The 19,361-nt window shown below is 37.3% G+C and overlaps 1 protein-coding gene across 2 annotated transcripts; it reads right to left on the bottom strand.

Annotated features, from left to right (window-relative positions):
- Positions 1 to 568: 568 nt before the first annotated feature.
- On the bottom strand, positions 569 to 18,798 carry FAM133B (family with sequence similarity 133 member B). 2 transcript variants are annotated; one of them, XM_058183208.1, is made up of 10 exons: positions 18,683 to 18,798; positions 14,695 to 14,792; positions 13,287 to 13,365; positions 12,427 to 12,501; positions 10,011 to 10,043; positions 9,716 to 9,784; positions 7,538 to 7,633; positions 3,303 to 3,398; positions 2,871 to 2,915; positions 569 to 1,583 (listed from the first exon to the last, which is right to left on the bottom strand). In XM_058183208.1, exons 1-10 carry the CDS (start codon positions 18,704 to 18,706, stop codon positions 1,461 to 1,463), a joined length of 738 nt encoding a protein of 245 aa, XP_058039191.1. In that variant the 5' UTR covers positions 18,707 to 18,798; the 3' UTR covers positions 569 to 1,460. The 2 variants fall into 2 exon arrangements, with proteins under 2 accessions (XP_058039191.1, XP_058039192.1); XM_058183209.1 differs by lacking the exon at positions 18,683 to 18,798 and adding an exon at positions 18,281 to 18,447.
- Between the last annotated feature and the right edge of the window lie 563 nt (positions 18,799 to 19,361).

Below are 19,361 nucleotides of genomic sequence, written 5' to 3'. Positions count from 1 at the left end.
TTGCATGTGAAACATAGTCAATAATTTAAAATTATTATTTCTGATAGTTAATTAAAAATACTGATTATAATTATATTCCTTAATTAGTTGAAACAATGGTACAAAATCATGCAGAATAATTCTAAGTATGTTAAGAACAAGAGTTTAAAAAAATAACAAAAAACTATACTTAAAATCAATGTCACTAGATAATGGTAATGCATACTATCTCAGGCCCAGTATTGTTTTAATTCAGTGGTAATAAAATCCTTACAAAGAGTAATCAGCTGTGCCATATTAGATTAGATTCCAATAGCATATATAAAAGCGGAAAAAAACTTAACATGGGAATATTAAGATTTTTTTTCCTTTGTTACCCATGTATAAATTACAATATCTTATATCTGAAGTTAAAATAAGGCTAACTGAATCGTCAGTCTCCATTTTTACTTGTTCCTATACTATAGACACTTTTCTCTGTTCCTAATACCAACATTAGAAGTGAACATGCCCAAAGGAAAAAGAATGTCCACTTTTCATTTTTAAAATATCAGCCCAGAATATATTTCATCATTAGAATTACATCATCCTGGATGAAAGATGAAAGTTTATTACACATAAAGTAAACAATAGCAGCCTATCATAATCAGCTCAGTTATAACTATTGGACTAGATAGTCTTCCACATTTGTATTAACTTTAATGGGGCATGCTCAGAAAATTTATAGTGGATTTTCCCTTAAATTCTTAAAGAAAAGACAGTTTATATCATGGAGAGTACTGAAAGTTAGCAAAACTGTATTCATTTGTCAAATAAAACTATGGGCTCTAATTAGCAACTTCAACCCAAAAGCACAAGAATAAAATTATATTACACATATCTAAAAAAGGAACATTTGTATATATTAATGCTACGTTCCTATTTAAAAATTCCTATTCCTTTGTTCCTATTTTTTATCAGTAAAAATGAAATGTCATAGGAGTTGCTAAATGACATTCAATTCTGTAGAGGAATTTTGCAAATGTCTTTGTAATAGAAAATTAAGTTTCATTACTAGTCTGTTAAAATAAAACACCCAAATTCAACTTTGGTTTATAGATACAGGCCTCCTGATGCATCTTTGTCCACAGGGAGTTGCCTCATTCATTACAACAATGAAGCTGATTGACATTTGCATATCAGATCGCATGCACATATCCCTGAATAAAGTAGGCAAAACCTTTTGGCATCCATCCAGTTTTACTCTACTGTTCAATCATGTAAACCATGGGAAGGTTTCCAAAATGTCCTATTAGTTACTGGAGTCTTAGAGAGGGGTACTATATGTATATTAAGCATCAGGCAACAACAATGGCTATTTCCAGCCCAATGGTACTGGGCAAGCTGAATGTCTAGATTTGTTAACACATAGGAGAGCTCATGCAGTTGGCAGATTTTATCATAATTTTCACAATTTGCAATTCTCTATAGTCTCTATAGTCTCATTGCACTTTTGATGAAAGAAAAACTTGACTTAAGTATTTTGGATGAGAGCTTGAGCTTGCTGTTTTCTTTTTCTTCTTTTTGCTGTGTTTCTTGTGTTTCTTTCGTTTTTTTGTTTTATTCTTTAAAAAGGGAAATACGAAAAGACAATTGTTATATACTGAAACTACCTGTAATTCCATTACACATTTTTTCCTTCTAAACGCATTTTCAAGGAAAGAATTAATTAAAGCCACTGAATATCATAATAAATCCAACTAAATTAACAAATACCACTCTAGTAGAAATTTTCCACAAGGCCTTATCCACAGATTTATCTCTAGAGTTGTTTTTCTTCACATATAAAATTCTGACTTTAATTCCTCATACCACATTTCATTAATCAGAAAAAAAAATCCAAGAAACCTAATTCATATTTTGTTTCCAAATGTATTAGCAAGACTATATTAAATAATCTAATTTGTTAATTCCTTCTATCTCTTATTACTTGCTTAGGACTACTGTATTCTAGAAAAAAATACCTTTTTTTAATCTATAGAATCAATCATTTAAATTTAATACTGTAGTGTTCATTATTTATTTATTAGATTTCTATGCCACATTTCCGTCAAGCATTCCAGGCTTGTAGTACCTGCAGTACTCCTATTTTCTGATTAGCATATTTACTCTAAGGAGGATTAAGTATCTATATATTGTGCACATTATGTAATAGTTGAAAATCAGTCAATTATTGCTACCAACCTGCCTGCCATTGAGGATCTGTATACTACACAAATCAAAAAGAGGGCTGTGAAAATATTTACAGACCCCTCACATCCTGGACATAAACTGTTTCAACTCCTACCCTCAAAACAACGCTATAGAGCACTGCACACCAGAACAACTAGACACAAAAACAGTTTCTTCCCGAACGCCATCACTCTGCTAAACAATTTCCTCAACACTGCCAAACTATTTACTAAATGTGCACTACTATTAATCTTCTCATCGTTCCCATCACCCATCTCCTTCCACTTATGACTGTATGACTGTAACTTTGTTGCTTGTATCCTTATGATTTATATTGATATTGTTTCCTGATTGCTTAATTGTAGCCTATGACTATCATTAAATGCTGTAAGTGTTGTACCTTGATAAAGGTATCTTTTCTTTTATGTACACTGAGAGCATATACACCAAGACAAATTCCTTGTGTGTCCAATCACACTTGGCCAATAAAAATTCTATTCTATTCTATTCTATTCTATTCTATTCTATTCTATTCTATTCTATTTTCTATTCTATTCTATATAGTAAAGTCACGAGAAACTAAAGCAATTGAAATAGGGAGGTCTGCCCCAGCATATATACCGTACAAGCTGATATAACAATAGGAGTTTAAAGTTCTTAGACAGATAAAATAAGCTTACATTTTTCTCTTTTTCTTCATTGTTTTTCTTCTTTTTTGCTTGTACCTAAGTGTGAAGAAGCAGAATGACAGAATACACATTTTACAAAAAAGCTGAAAAACTGAAATAGCAACCATGATAGAAATGTTGCTTAATAATAATTTAGAAAATAGGATGACTTCTCCAATAGTTATTTTGTACTATCTGGCAATTTCCTGTTTTCTAATTCTGCTGCCAGGGCTAAAATTTTCAGGAACATCACAGCCGACATTTTGAAGTTCTACAGTGTAGAAAGAACTATGTAAGAAAGAACTTTGATGAGTTTCTTAATTTATAGTCATCTGAAGCAGCACATGGGAAAAATGGACAAATATTTTTGCATATGCATATGAATGGAGACCTTGGTGAACATTTTTAAATTGTGTAAGTGCTTTGCTTTATATTTAGACACACCTCCTCTGTTTCAGTCGATTCCAACGAAGAGTCTGATGGCAATAATTCTTCCGTATGATCTGCTTTTATTCTTTTCCTAACAAAACTTTTGGAATCCTAGGTAAGATAAAATATGTTGTTATGATCACCTTTGAAATCTCACATTTCCTCTGATAAAGAATAGGACTAGCCCCTCTTTCTTCAACTTTCTTGTTCTTCGCCATTGCAGGTCTTGTTAACTGCTCTTTTTTTTAATGTACTGACTATATAATACTTTGAAGACTTTGAAGACTAGAAGACTAGAAAAGAGACACAGCAAGTATTACAACCCCCATCTCAACCCCCATCTCAGACACACCATCCATCCAACCCCCATCTCAGACACACCAACAACAGCCAAGCCTCCTACAACTGACCCCATTTCATTGGGTTCACAACCCCTAGTGATCACAGAAAAGGAAGTGCAGGACCTATTTCACAGACAAAAGCCAGGAAAAGCTCCAGGCCCAGACAAGATAACTCCTTCTTGCTTAAAAGTCTGTGCTGACCAATTGGCCCCCATCTTCACCCATATTTTCAATAAATCATTAGAGATGTGTTATGTTCCTTCTTGCTTCAAACACTCTACCATCATCCCAGTGCCGAAGAAGCCCACCATCAAGGAACTGAATGACTACAGACCAGTTGCTTTAACATCTGTAGTCATGAAAACCTTTGAAAGGCTAGTGCTTTCCTACCTGAAAACCATCACGGATCCGCTGTTAGGCCCCTTGCAATTTGCATACCGAGCAAATAGATCAACAGATGATGCTGTTAATATGGCTCTGCACTACATCCTACAACATCTTGAGTCTCCAAAGACCTATGCAAGGGTCCTTTTTGTAGACTTTAGTTCAGCATTCAATACCATCATTCCAGACATTCTCCTAACTAAGCTAAACCAGCTACAGATACCGGAACAGGCTTGTAAGTGGATCACAAGCTTCCTAACAAACAGGAAGCAGCAGGTGAAGCTAAGCAAGATCACATCAAATACCTGTACAATTAGCACAGGGGCCCCCCAAGGCTGTGTGCTCTCCCCACTTCTCTTCTCTCTGTATACCAATGACTGCATCTCCAATGATCCATCTGTTAAGCTACTGAAGTTCGCAGATGACACAACAGTGATTGGTCTCATTCGAGACAATGACGAATCCGCATATAGACGAGAGGTCGAACGATTAGCCTTGTGGTGCAACCAAAACAATCTGGAACTGAACACACTCAAAACCGTAGAAATGGTGGTAGACTTTAGGAAAAACCCTTCCATACTTCCACCTCTCACAATACTTGACAACACAGTATCAACAGTAGAAACCTTCAAATTTCTGGGTTCTATCATATCGCAAGATCTCAAATGGACAGCTAACATCAAAAGCATCATTAAAAAGGACAACAAAGAATGTTCTTTCTGCGCCAACTCAGTAAGCTCAAACTGCCCAAGGAGCTGCTGATCCAATTCTACAGAGGAATTATTGAGTCTGTCATTTGCACCTCTATAACTGTCTGGTTCGGTTCTGCAACCCAACAAGAAAAACACAGACTTCAGAGGATAATTAGAACTGCAGAAAAAATAATTGCTACCAACTTGCCTTCCATTGAGGACCTGTATACTGCACGAATCAAGAAGAGGGCCGTGAAAATATTTGCAGATCCCTCGCATCCTGGACATAAACTGTTTCAACTCCTACCCTCAAAACGACGCTATAGAGCACTGCACACCAGAACAACTAGACACAAGAACAGTTTTTTCCCGAAGGCCATCACTCTGCTAAACAAATAATTCCCTCAACACTGTCAGACTATTTACTGAATCTGCACTACTATTAATCGTTTCATAGTTCCCATCACCAATCTCTTTCCACTTATGACTGTATGACTATAACTTGTTGCTGGCAATCCTTATGATTTATATTGATATATTGATCATCAATTGTGTTGTAAATGTTGTACCTTGATGAACGTATCTTTTCTTTTATGTACACTTAGAGCATATGCACCAAGACAAATTCCTTGTGTGTCCAATCACACTTGGCCAATAAAAATTCTATTCTATTCTATTCTATTACATGGCCAGTACACACACACACGTGCACATACACATACAGAGAGAGAGAGAGAGAGAGTGAGAGTGTGTGTGTGTGTGTGTGTGTGTGTGTGTGAGAGAGAGAGAGAGAGAGAGAGAGCGAGAGAGAGAGAGGGAGAGAGAAACACAGAAAGCAGGCAAAGTAAATAACAACAAACCCTGGTAATAGCTAAGAGCAGGAAAATTGAAGAGATGGAATGATTCTGGATAGTAACAGACAGCAAAATGCTACCTCTGCAAAGAAGCTGAAAAAACAATAACCACCTAGTTTGGAATAGCTTACAGCAGTGGTGAAATCCTCCATTGACTGCCACTGGTTTGCTGCCTGCGCATGCACAGTGCGCGCCAAAGACATGCTATGTGCACGCACATGCACAGTGTACACCAAAAGCACGCTGAACTCACATGTGCAATGCGCCCCAAACGCACGCTTCGTGCAGAAAAAGGAGGCTTAACAAAGTAAGTAGAACAGCGAAAGGGGGGGGGGGGGAAACAGCTGTGCTGCACGATTTAGATTTGCTAGAAAGCAGGATTTCCTGCTTTTTAGTGAATATAAATCATGCGGCACAGCTGATTATTGGAAATACCGATTCAGATGAACTGCTAGCTTTTTTTAAACTACCGGTTTGCCCGAACGGGATTACATCCTGCAACAATACCCTTAATACTGTCAAATAACCACAACTACCTATCCCAGATCTGTGGGAAAGACTTGGTAAGTTGATAAAAATGCCAAATGCAATCTAAACATCTGGCTGACTATGCAATTAACATAATAATAATGATTTCAAAATATAAACAAATTTTTGGCATATAACTCACCAGATTTAACTATGGTTGAAAAGAAAAAAGTATGGGTAATTGATGTGACAATACCAGGGGACAGTAAAACAGAAGACAAAGAATTGGAGGAGATTACAAAGTATCAAGATTCAAAAAATCAAAACTGGAAGATTATGAAATAACAAGCAATGGTGGTCCCAGTAGTTACAGGGATATTGGGTGCCATACCAAAAAGCCTTGGATGACACTTAGAAAATCTGCACATTGACAAAATTTTCATCTGCTAATTATATAAGACCACATTGCTTGGATCTGGATGTACATTATGACAACCTAGGTTCTTGGAAGAACTTGATTCAAATGAAGGCCAACACCAACTAAAGAACTGACAGCTATGATTTCATCTTGTTATTTATTTAAGAACAAAATCAAGTCTAATTGCTGATTGTGTCATCAACTAGAATAATAAAAATATACTTTACATTAAATTAATAAATACTTAGAGGTCAATATATAATGGATATGAAGATCAGATTTTGGAATTAATTTTCCAAACAACTATCAATTTTAATACTAAAATTGATAGTTGTTTGGAAAATTAATTCCAAAATCTGATTAGTTTTAGAGATTTTTTACAATTAGGCAATTGGGAACTTTCATTCAGTTATTCTATAATTAGACATTTATTCTCAAGGAATTTTAAAAGTACTATGAAACTGTTTTACCTTAGCTCTTTCATAATCTTTATTTTATTTTATTTTTTTATTTTATTTTATTTATTTTGTCACAACATCATACAAAAAGATTATATAATATATACACATATAAACATATATAGGAAGGAGAAAAGAAAAACAATAGGACAGGAACGGTAGGCACGTTTGTGCGCTTATGCACGCCCCTTATGGTCCTCTTAGGAATGGGGTGAGGTCAATAGTAGAAAGTTTTTGGTTAAAGCTTTTAGGATTATGGGACGAGTATTAGGATTATGGGACTTCCTTCATCCGTTTAATTCTTAAACTATCCTAAATAATAAGAAATTAGTTATGATTAAAAAACAGTATTAATGACAGTGTACACTTAAATTTGCTTCTGTTTAAGCAAATAGATCAGAAGTAATGGTAACTGGTATTCTGGAAATGGAATAATCCAAACAGCTTCAGTGAAAAATAAAACATATATGTATCATTGTTGCAATATAGTAGAGCAAACATTGTACCAGTTTAGCACAGAGAGAGGTCCAAATTTTATTCATATTCCACATAAGCATTTCTGCCACTTATGCATTCTAATTAGTATAAAAGTTTCATTCATAAATTAGATAAGGATACTATTTTTTTTACTTTACCTTGCTATCTGAATCAGAGTCTGAACTAGAGCTTTCAGATGACTTCTGTAAGGAGTGATATTTTTTTTTCTTTCTCTTTTTTCCTTGTTTCTTATCCTAATCATGAATATAAGAAAATTATTAGATTTTATTCAGATTGAATCATTTCAGATATAAAGCATAAACATATTTTCTTAAGCCACAGGAATAACTGGATTTTATGTTGTCTTTCCCATTTCTATATATTCAGGATAATGATAACATTTCTGTTTAATGTCTTTGTTTAATAATTCTTCACCAAATATCATTTTAATATTCTGATTTCATTGACTGAATTCAAAGATCAAAAAGCTATGAATTATTTTTCAGAGAAAAACAAATAAATCTCAAAAATATTCCTAAAACAAAAAAATTAAAAATGAAATGGATGCAGGGTTTAAAGTTAATAATAATTCAGTGTTTATTCAAAAGCTCAGTATAAATTATGCTTATAACTCAGTATAAATTATGATGAACTAAGCAGGCTATATATTCCAATTGTAAAAAGAGCAAAATTCAATTTAGATTATTTTAATCAATTATTGTATTACTTCAATGAAAAATAAAAGGAAAATATTCTGAATATAATTTTTCATACTTTGAAACCATGATTTCAATCAGCACCAGAAAAACAACTAAATTTGAAAAAAAATCAAAAGTCCTGATTCATGAACAAATCTTGCCTAGTTAATAGTTAATAGTTATCAGCCTCAGAGAAGTCATGCTGATTTGATGATTTTGACCAATTTGAACTAGAGCACCTAAGTTTTTTACTCCTCATATACAGCCTTTATGTCAAATAGTTATATGATAGTTATTTTAGTAAAGATCAAACAGGAATTTTCTTTATACTTCACAATTCTATGTTGTGAAATGTCAGAAGGGATTGGAACTAACATGATTACCTTCTGCTTTATAATCTCAATTGTTACTTCTTCTCTGCCAGGGAATATCAGAAGGAAGGCAGAGAATTGATAAGGAAAAAGGATGCTTATCTTTCTGACTAACCAAATGTTTCCATCAAGATTCCTCCAAAAAATTTTCTTCCAAGGGATCTATACTGGGTCCTACCACAAATGCATGCTAGAATCATGACTAGGAAACCAATACAATCTACAGTTCTTCTCTAAAAATAATCCCTTCTGCTATTAATTCATAATGGTTTGTAATATAATAAATAATTCTAGTCTAAGAGTTTATTGGCTCAGGGCATCTTGTCATTCTGCTAAAAAGTCTCATAAGGATGCTTAAACATTTATTTAATAGGAGGGTCCTCAACAATGATGCATGGTGTTTTAGAAATTCAGTTGCCTGTTTAATACATGTATTAAAAAAGGTAAAGGTTTCCCTCGCACATATGTGCTAGTCGTTGCCGACTCTAGGGGGGCGGTGCTCATCTCCGTTTCAAAGCCGAAGAGCCAGCGCTGTCCAAAGACGTCTCCGTGGTCATGTGGCCAGCATGACTCAACACCAAAGGCGCACGGAACGCTGTTCCGTGAATACATGTATTAGGAGAGCTTCACTTCAACACTTTCCTTTTTTTCTACAAAATTGTTCATTTTTGCTGGTATTCGCTTAAATTGTTTTAATCTCTACTGAGAAATAGTACAAGTTGTTTCTGGTCTAAAAAATGTGTAAAAAATTTCTACAAAACTCATTTCAGCAGTTCCAAGATATATAAACACAATACTTTTCCCTTTCATTTCCACTGATGTGTGGATGTGTGTAACTTCCTATGTTATCCATTTACAGAAGATACAGGAAAGCTTGGATTTTAGCACAGTCAACAAAATCTCTCTTTCTCTCTCCCTCTCTCTCATACTCTTTCTTAAACTTCAGGGATTGTTCCTTGCTTTTTCACAAGCAATTATGGGAGGTTAAAACACGATGAAGGGGGGAAACAAGGTACGGTTTCATCTTCCTCTAATTCTCCTCTAATTCTCTGGAGCAGATTTTTCAGAGAATAGTGGTGACAGCCAGTAGAAGAATACAATGACTCTGGTACTAGCCAACAAACTTAGGGATGCCCTGTCCTTCAGATGGCTTTAAAAACCAGTTCCTTAAAAGATTTCTGACATTTCAATAAAATTACACTGCTTCTCCTCCATTTAGACACCCATTTTGAATACAAAATTACAGAAAGTTACAATTCAGTCCTACCTCATCTTCAACATCAGATGAACTGCTGGAAGAATCAGAGCTTGATGAGGAAGAGGAAGATGGAGACAACTTGACCAAAGACAACAAAACGTAAATTTGTGAGATGCAGAATTTGTCAACAGAATAAATTAACCCCACCCCTCAAATGTATAGATATTTTCCAAAGCTACATCACCTGCATTTAAAAACCAACATTTAACATTCAAAATAAAAATCCAAAGATCACCCTTTAAACAAGCTATATACAACTATCTTAGGTCTTAGGTGGTGAAAAATAAATGAAATCTTTGCTCACCCTACTGGATTTCTTCTTCTCTTTTTTCTTCTTCTAAAAAAAGGATTTTTTTCATTAATATGTTTGAATGAAGTTAACATTTTGGAAGTGTATTCTATTATATTATACATGGAGAAGACGCCTAGAGAGTGCTTGGAGATCCAGCCGTTCGGAGGCTGACCGGACACTAGTTAGGTCCTATAGTAGGACCTACCTAGTGGCATTGAGGGATGCGAAGCGTTCTTACGTTTCCTCCCTCATTGCGTCGGTGGATAACCGTCCGGCCGCCGTTTCGGGTGACCCGCTCTCTCCTTCAACAGGAGGGACGGGAGGACCCATAACAAGAGCGTGCTGAGGAGTTTAACTGTTATCTATACGATAAAATCGTTCAGTTTCGGGATGGTTTGGATCAAAATTGGGTAGATCCAGACGAGGGGTTCAAGACACGTCTTGTTGAGATGATTTGGGATGGTTTGACCCTGTGACTCCCGAGGACATGGAGAGGTTGCTGGGGAGGGTGAATGCCACCACATGTTTGCTGGACCCGTGCCCCTCCTGGTTGGTGCTGGCCATGCAGGAGGTGACACGAGGCTGGCTCCGGGGGATTACAAATGCTTCCTTGCGGGAGGGTGTCTTTCCTGCTGCCTTGAAAGAGGCGGTGGTGAGACCCCTCCTCAAGAAGCCTTCCCTGGACCCAGCTGTTTTAGGAAATTATCGTCCAGTCTCCAACCTTCGCTTTACGGCGAAGGTTGTAGAGAGTGTGGTGGCATGTCAACTACCCCAGTACCTGGATGAAACTGTCTATCTAGACCCGTTCCAGTCCGGCTTCCGGCCCGGTTACAGTACGGAGACGGCTTTGGTCGCGTTGGTGGATGATCTCTGGAGGGCCAGGGACAAGGGTTATTCATCTGCCCTGGTCCTATTAGACCTCTTAGCGGCTTTTGATACCATCGACCATGGTATCCTGCTGCGCCGACTGGGGAGTTTGGGAGTTGGAGGCACCGTTTATCGGTAGTTCTCCTCCTATCTCTCTGACCGGACGCAGACGGTGTTGGCAGGGGGGCAGAGATCGACCCCGAGGCGCCTCGTGTGTGGGGTGCCGCAGGGGTCGATTCTCTCGCCCCTCCTGTTCAACATCTATATGAAGCCGCTGGGTGAGATCATCAGTGGCTTTGGGGTGAGGTACCAACTGTACGCTGATGATACGCAGCTATACTTTTCCACCCCAGGCCACCCCAACGAAGCCGTCAAAGTGCTGTCCCGGTGTCTTGAAGCCGTACTGGTCTGGATGGGGAGGAACAGGCTCAAGCTTAATCCCTCCAAGACGGAGTGGCTGTGGATGCTGGCACCCCGGTACAGTCAGCTGCAGCCGCGGCTGACTGTTGGGGACGAGTCATTGGCCCCAATAGAAAGGGTGCGCAACTTGGGCGTTCTCCTGGATGGGCGGCTGTCTTTCGAAGATCATTTGACGGCCATCTCCAGGAGAGCTTTTTATCAGGTTCGTCTGATTTGCCAGTTGCGCCCCTTTCTGGACCGGGATGCCTTATGCACGGTCACTCATGCTCTTGTTATCTCTCGCTTGGACTACTGCAATGCTCTCTACATGGGGCTCCCCTTGAAGAGCACCCGGAGGCTCCAGTTGGTCCAGAATGCAGCTACGCAGGTGATAGAGGGAGCGGTGTGGAGCTCCCATGTAACACCCATCCTGCGCAGACTGCACTGGCTGCCTGTTTTCTTCCGGGTGCACTTCAAGGTATTGGTGACCACCTTTAAAGCGCTCCATGGCTTAGCACCCGGTTACTTACAGGACCGCCTGCTGCCATCTTCTATCTCCCAGCGACCTGTGCGTTCTCACAGAGAGGGACTCCTTAGGGTGCTGTCAGCCAAGCAATGTCGGCTGGCGGCTCCCAGGGGAAGGGCCTTCTCTGTGGGGGCCCCCACCCTGTGGAACGAACTTCCCCCTGGACTTCAAAAACTACCTGACCTTCGGATCTTTCGCCGCGAACTTAAGACTTATTTATTCCGTCTTACTGGACTGGCTTGATTTTTAAAATCTTTAGATGATTTTATGGGTTTGTAATTTTTATTAATTTTAAAGGGTTGATTGCATTTTAATATTCGGCCAAATTGAATAAGTTTTTTAATGTTTGTTTTTAATATTGTATGTGTTGTTGTTATATTTTATTCCGGCTGTAAACCACCCTGAGTCCTTCGGGAGAAGGGCGGTATACAAATTAAATTATTATTATTATTATTATTATTATTATTATTATTATTATTATTATTATTATTATTATTATTATTATTATTATTATTATTATTATTATTATTATTATTATTATTACAGCCACAATAATGCACTTAAAGCAAAGACTATTGTAACAAGAAAATTTCAAATCCCTAGTTCTGCATGGAGTGCATATACAATGGCATTTACCTCTTTCTTTCTTGAAGTGCTCTCATTTCCACTTAACAATTTCTCTCTATGTTTTTCTAGTTCTTTTTTCCAGTTCTGAAAAACAATTGAAACAATTATGAGTATTTCTCAAGTACCCTTTGGATTACCTTTATGGTCACTAACGCATAAGAGCCATATCTAAGATGGGAAATTTGTTTGAAATAATTAGATTGGAATTATATATCCATTCTCCTGGAAAATCCCATTGAATTCATTCATTCATTCAATCAATTATACGATTTATATTCTGTCAGATTCCTGTTCCCTTTTTAATTGGATTAAACTAGACTTCATTATACAGGTAGTGGGTACTGCAACCTAGTCCCTTATAATTTGCTGGGTGCCACAGAAAGAATTAGGAGAAAATGTGCATTATTGTTTCTATATCTTACATAGAGCAGCAATGTGGCTTTTCTCATTGTGCTAAAACTATCTTTCTTAATCTGATGGATTAATACCATATGCTTTATAGCCAACATTAAGTACTTGAGGTGCCTAATGTTCAATCACTATTAACAGATGAATATCCAATCACATGTTTATTGATCATTAAATATTAATAAACAATATTAATTAATATTAACATTAACATTATTAATCTAGGGTGTGCTGGATTCAATTTGCAATTATTGAAAGCTAACATGGTAGAATATTGGTTTTTATTGCTAATCACGTTTGCGTTTGATCAGTATCTTTTGATGCATCTACATGATAAGCAATTAACACTAAACTGTATCTATTAGCATAAAACTGAAATTTCATTAGCATTATGTTAATACTACTACAAATAATACAGGTATAAAATCTAGGCTTGTTTCTACATTAATCAAATAACAAACCTCATTCATTCTTTCTTCAAATTCTGCTAAGGCCTTCGAACCTTTTTTCTTCTTTTCTAGTTGTTCTTTTACTTCTTCCCTTTAATGAAAAAATAGATAAACTGTAACTGATACCGGTACATAAGTTTAGATCTGAAAATATTAACTTAGAAGTTCTTGATGCTCTCTGAACTTGGTGGAGTTCTTCTAGAACTTTCATTACCAAACCATGTAACATCATCAGTGCAGATATTGATTTAAAGAAACTGAAATAAAACTTGCTCTCTTTCTCTGTTTGTGCACCTCAAGTGAAATTGTGGTTTCATTCATGAAGAATGCAACTTCTATCAAATGGAAATCTGCAAAAAGCTTTGTGAAACACATTTAGATCTACAGTCCAAAATTGGGCAGGAACAGTCATTTTAAGGGGTGGAATCATAAATTTAAGTGATGAAATTTTATTTATTGAATTTATATGGCTAACCATCTCACGTACACAACTCTGAGCAACTAATTATAAATTATGCAGTTGAATTTCCCACATTTGGAGAAACTGCAGGGGATAGTTCATCTGGAATGAAATTGGTGAGCCTCACCCTTTAAAACTTCACCATCGAGGATTTTGTCCTGCTGGTAAGAGCCTTAATGCATTTGTAAGTCTTAAAAGAGTTTTATTTTGCCCCAAAAGACAAAACATAAAACATGACCCAAATTTGGGGCTTATCCACATTTAGATGAGTCCCAGAAACAGGAAATGGGGCGGTAACAGGGGTGAAATGCTACAGGTTTATACCAGTTTGGCCGAAATAGTAGTAATAAAAGCTACCGGTTCAGACGATCTGGTAGTTAAAAAAACTACTGGTTCAGGCAAACCAGTCATTTAAAAAGCTACAGATTCGTCCGAACCAATATTTCTGACTATCAGCTGTGCCGCATGATTTATATTCGCTAGAAAACAGGAAATCCTGCTTTCTAGCGATCTAAATCATGCGGCACAGCTGTTCCCCCCCTTCGCTGTTCTACTTACCTTTAGGTTCCTTTTTCCGCGTGCAGCATGCACTGTGCACGTGGTGTGCATTTGGCGCACACTGTGCATGCGTGTGCACAGCGTGCATTTGGAGTGCATTGTGCATGCATGTGCAGTGTGCATTTGGCACGCAGCATGCATGCGCGCACCATGCAGTGTGCATTTGGCATGCACTGTGCATGTGCGGGCAGTAAACCAGTGGCAAATCACAGAGGATTTCACCACTTGGTGGTAGCCCACATATGGTAGCCCACATCAAACTCCATTTTCCATTTCCTGATTTAATATCATATGTCAACCAGTCCATTTATTTGGGGCACAGATTATTAAGGCAAATTTTACAACTTCTCTTTCTTGACAAAGTAATCTTAAAAAAGGAACAAGTGATCATTTGTAGCATACCATGTTGGTCTTGGTCTGTTCAAGTAATCTTGTATCGTAGGTCCTGAAGATGGAGCAGGACCTCGTGATCTAGCCATTGCTATGGGATTCATATATGCCTTAAATATGACAAAGAAAGAGTGAAAAAATCTTAAATTATTCCAATCTGAAACCCTAAAATAGCTTTTTTCTTTTAATTTTCAAAAATGATATATTGTCATTTAGCCCATCAACATAAATTACCAACTTGATAGAATTTTTAATGTGTTGGAAAGTGATATTATTGAGACAATATATTTTGATAGCTTCACTTTTTGGTGATATATCCTCCTTCTTTTCCAACTGTTATAAAAAGTATTTAAATATATATATTTACTGTTAAATTTTTATATATAAATAAAATGTAATATATTTATATAAGTAAAAAAAACTCTCAATGATTAATGAAATACACTATGTCTCGTATGGTTACAGCACTTGGGGTTGGGGAGGCAGTATGCTGGGATATTTCTTACTCTTAATGTGACTCAGCAAAAGTTGTGTACAATTGGACTCTGGGAAATCATTCTGCTAAAAAAATTGCATGGAACTAACACAGAGGATCATCTAATGCTGTAATATTTAACGTCTTATGAGAGAAATTGCAACAAAATAAATAAATAAATAACAACAACAACAACAACAACAACAGAATTGAAAGGGACCTTGGAGGTCTTCTAGTCCAACTCCCTGCCCAGGCTGGAAACCCTACACCATTTCAGACAAATGATTATCCAACATTTTCTTAAAAATTTCCAGTGTTGGAGCATTCACAACTTCTGCAGGCACGTTGTTCCACTGATTAATAGTTCTAATTGTCAGGAAATTTCTCCTTAGTTCTAAGTTGCTTCTCTCCTTGATTAGTTTCCACCCATTGCTTCTTGTTCTACCCTCAGTGCTTTGGAGAATAGCTTGACTCCGTCTTCTTTAGTGAAAGGAAACATTAGGACAGGAATGGTAGGCACTTTTGTGCTCTTATGCACGCCCCTTATAGTCCTTTTAGGAATGGGATGAGGTCAATGGTAGACAGTTTTTGGTTAAAGCTTTTTTGTGGCAACCCTGAGATATTGGAACACTGCTATCATGTCTCCCCTAGTCCTTCTTTTCATTAAACTAAACATACCGAGTTCCTGCAACCATTCTTCATATGTTTTAGCCTCCAGTCCCCTAATCATCTTTGTTGCTCTTTTCTGCACTCTTTCTAGAGTCTCAACATCTTTTTTACATCGTGGCGACCAAAACTGAATGCAATATTCCAAGTGTGGCCTTACCAAGGCATTATAAAGTGGTATTAACACTTCACATGTTCTTGATTATATCCCTGTGTTTATGCAGCCCAGAACTGTGTTGACTTTTTTGGCAGCTGCAGCACACTGCTGGCTCATATCTAAATGGTTGTCCACTAGGACTCCAAGATCCCTCTCACAGTTACTTCTATTGAGCAAGGTACCACATATATGGTACCTGTACATTTTGGTTTTTTGTTTTTTTTTGCCTAAATGCAGTACTTTTTCACTGTTGAATTTCATTTTGTTAAATAGCGCCCAATGTTCAAGTCTGAATCTTGAGCCTATCGTTATGGTACCATTAAGACTAATAAATTGATCACTAAGCTTGTTAAGAGAATGAGAGAATGAATGTTGTGCCTAAATTTCCTTTCACTATATTACTACATCAATTTCTGATGACCTTTTAAAAACTACTGCAGTTACACACTTAAAACCTAATAAATATAGTATCTTATATATGAAATGAAAGCTGGGGTGGAGATGACTAATTTCTTATAGCATAAAATGAGAGGGGTGTAGACAACCACTCCTGTATCATTACTTCCTTTTCAAATCTCTGACATATTTCCTACCTTCCTATGCAATCCCAAACATGTATTTTCATTGTTCGAAACCTTCAGCAAAGAACAGTTTGTAGTAAAATAAAATAACAGAAAATATAAAATACTTCCATTTCTTAATCTATTTTTTTAATTAAAAAGACAATATAAGAACTATTAGCATATTATTTTTTAATGAAGCTAAGGAAAAGGTAAAGGTTCCCCTCGCACATACGTGCTAGTCATTCCCGACTCTAGGGGGCAGGGCTCATCTCCGTTTCAAAGCCAAAGAGCCAGCGCTGTCCGAAGACGTCTCTGTGGTTATGTGGCCGGCATGACTCAACACCAAAGGTGCATGGAACACTGTTACCTTCCCACAAAAGGTGGTCCCTATTTTTTTCTACTTGCATTTTTTATGTGCTTTCGAACTGCTAGGTTGGCAGAAGCTGGGACAAGTAACGGGAGCTCACCCCATTACAGCACTAGGGATTCGAACCGCTGAACTGCTGACCTTTAGATCGACAAGCTCAGCATCTTAGCCCCTGAGCCACCGCATCCCTATTAATGAAGCTATTGTATGCTAATACAATATTGGAAACATACGTTTATATTCAGGCATGCATATCCAGGGCATACTATTAGCTACAGATTTAAAAGCAGGTTATCATGACACCTATGAGAAATTACCTTTTTTTCTATCAATGCTACCACTTTACCTATAAGGCATTCATTATTTAATATAGACATTATTGTTTCCTATGTATTCAACATTCAGCATGTTTGACCTAATAGTCATTTAACATGAGTAGTTTTTGGATTATACATAACTGGATTGTGTTATGGGCCTTGGTAAGCAATCAAGGAATTGAAACATCAAGCTCAGACACAACTCTCTTTGGGAAGTTTCTTTGCTTTCTATTTTTTTAATTTTTTTCATCTTTTTTCTGGCTTAAATAAGACAGCCTCAAAGTGACCCTTGAAAGCTAATGTATAAACAAACAATTGAAGTTTTATTTTAGGCAGAATTATATTTATACAAAATGAGTCATCAGGCTGCCTATAAAACATCTCATTTATAATATTAGCATACAAATCTTTGTTTTAAAGTGGCCTGTATTTATAATGGATTTATTACTGCCTGTATTTATTCAAAAAACAAAGGTTATTCACAGAGAGAAATAAGAAACCTCCCCCAGTTTTAACATTTCACTGACAGTGTACTAAGTTTGACAAGTGTCTTTCTGGTCCTAAGAACCAGAAAATTATCATCCAATGCGATGCAGTTTTTACTTAGGCAAATATAATTAGTCATTTCTACGTCTTAAGTGTATTCTTAGGAATTTAACAAAAGCAGGTAGCATAGTCTCTTCAAACTGGCAAATTTTTTTTCCTAAAAAGCACAGCTCAATAGACAGATGCCTTTCACAGTTTTAGCATTGCACTACCCTTACTGCTCTCTATATAAGTGTGTCTCTCAAGTCTACCTAAATAATCTATACATTTCGATGTGGTTATTAATTCATCTTAAAGCACAGAACAAAACAAAAGCCAATAAGACTAAAAACACGAAAAACAAGTTTTGAAATAAAAAAAACTGGGACTCAGATTAATTTATAATTAAGGACCTAATGCTGAGAAACATACACGCACACTCCATATAAGATCAGACAATGTCCTTGTTAAAAAATAACACCAGGTTACTTTTCAATCTCAACACATAACTGAGATGGAAAAACTCACCACATGTACAGAGGGGCCCAACTTACTACTTTGCTTTCATGACAAAGTAATGTTTTGACGGGACATGACGGGAGAAATGTTTCGTGTGTGCATGTAAAAGCCCACCAAAAAAGCCTCCCACAGCCACCCCACTACCAAGCCCATGACAATCGGAACTATTTTTAGTGGTTCACCCCTTTTGTCAATGCAACGGGGAAAGGTCTGCAGGATGTCTGTGACAGACACTGGCTGTTCCCCACCTATACTCCGCCTTCACCCCACCCACCCTCCAACTTCAAAGGCATAACGACCGCCTCCCTCTTGAGTCCTTCACCCCCACCCAGGCCAGTAGAAAGGCACCCCTTCTTCGAAACCTTTGCCGTTTCCAACGCGCTTCTAAGGAGAGAGACTTAGCTTACGCACCACCCGGTTATCCCTCTTCCCCATGTCGGGCAGGAATCCTGGAACCCCAGCGACGAAAACCAAACCGGCCTAGCTGGAGCCCCTTTCTCTGCTACCCGTCAAGTTTTTAACATCAGATACTACGGAGCATGCTCAGTGACACCGAGCATGCTCAGTGGCAGCCATTGAAGCCACTTGCCCTTCCTTGTGTACCCTCACGAGGAGAACGGAAGGGATGTTAAGAAAGAAACCTGGCGTTTAATTGTGTGCTGCTGTAGTATAATTTTTCTCCCCCCCCCTCTTTAAATACTTACTTCGAAGCTAATCTTTATATAGTTAAAATATTGTATGGGGGTAAACATAGGAGAGTGAACGCGACCGCAATAAGGCGAAAGAGCCCCTCGGTTGCCGAAATTGTAGGGGTAGCAGGCAATGTTCATTTGTTCTCGTTTTCTTTTCTTTTGTTTTTATTCGCGGGAGATTCAAAAGAGAGCTCAGGTCTGTAAAGAGAGCATCTACACTTCCTATGACGCTGGATGTAAAATAATAAAAATGTTTACGTAAAAAGCACGGGCCGTATCACATCATGCATCTTTTGTAACGAGGACATAGGTAAAAATAATTCAGTGAGAATAAGGATCTGGGAATAAGTAAACAACTTGAGTTGTGAGCAAAACTTATAGCAGTGCTTCTCAATTTA

Source organism: Ahaetulla prasina, chromosome 4 (genome assembly GCF_028640845.1).
Source record: "Ahaetulla prasina isolate Xishuangbanna chromosome 4, ASM2864084v1, whole genome shotgun sequence".
Classification (NCBI taxonomy): Eukaryota; Metazoa; Chordata; class Lepidosauria; order Squamata; family Colubridae; genus Ahaetulla; species Ahaetulla prasina.
This window is presented reverse-complemented; position numbering and strand designations above follow the sequence as displayed.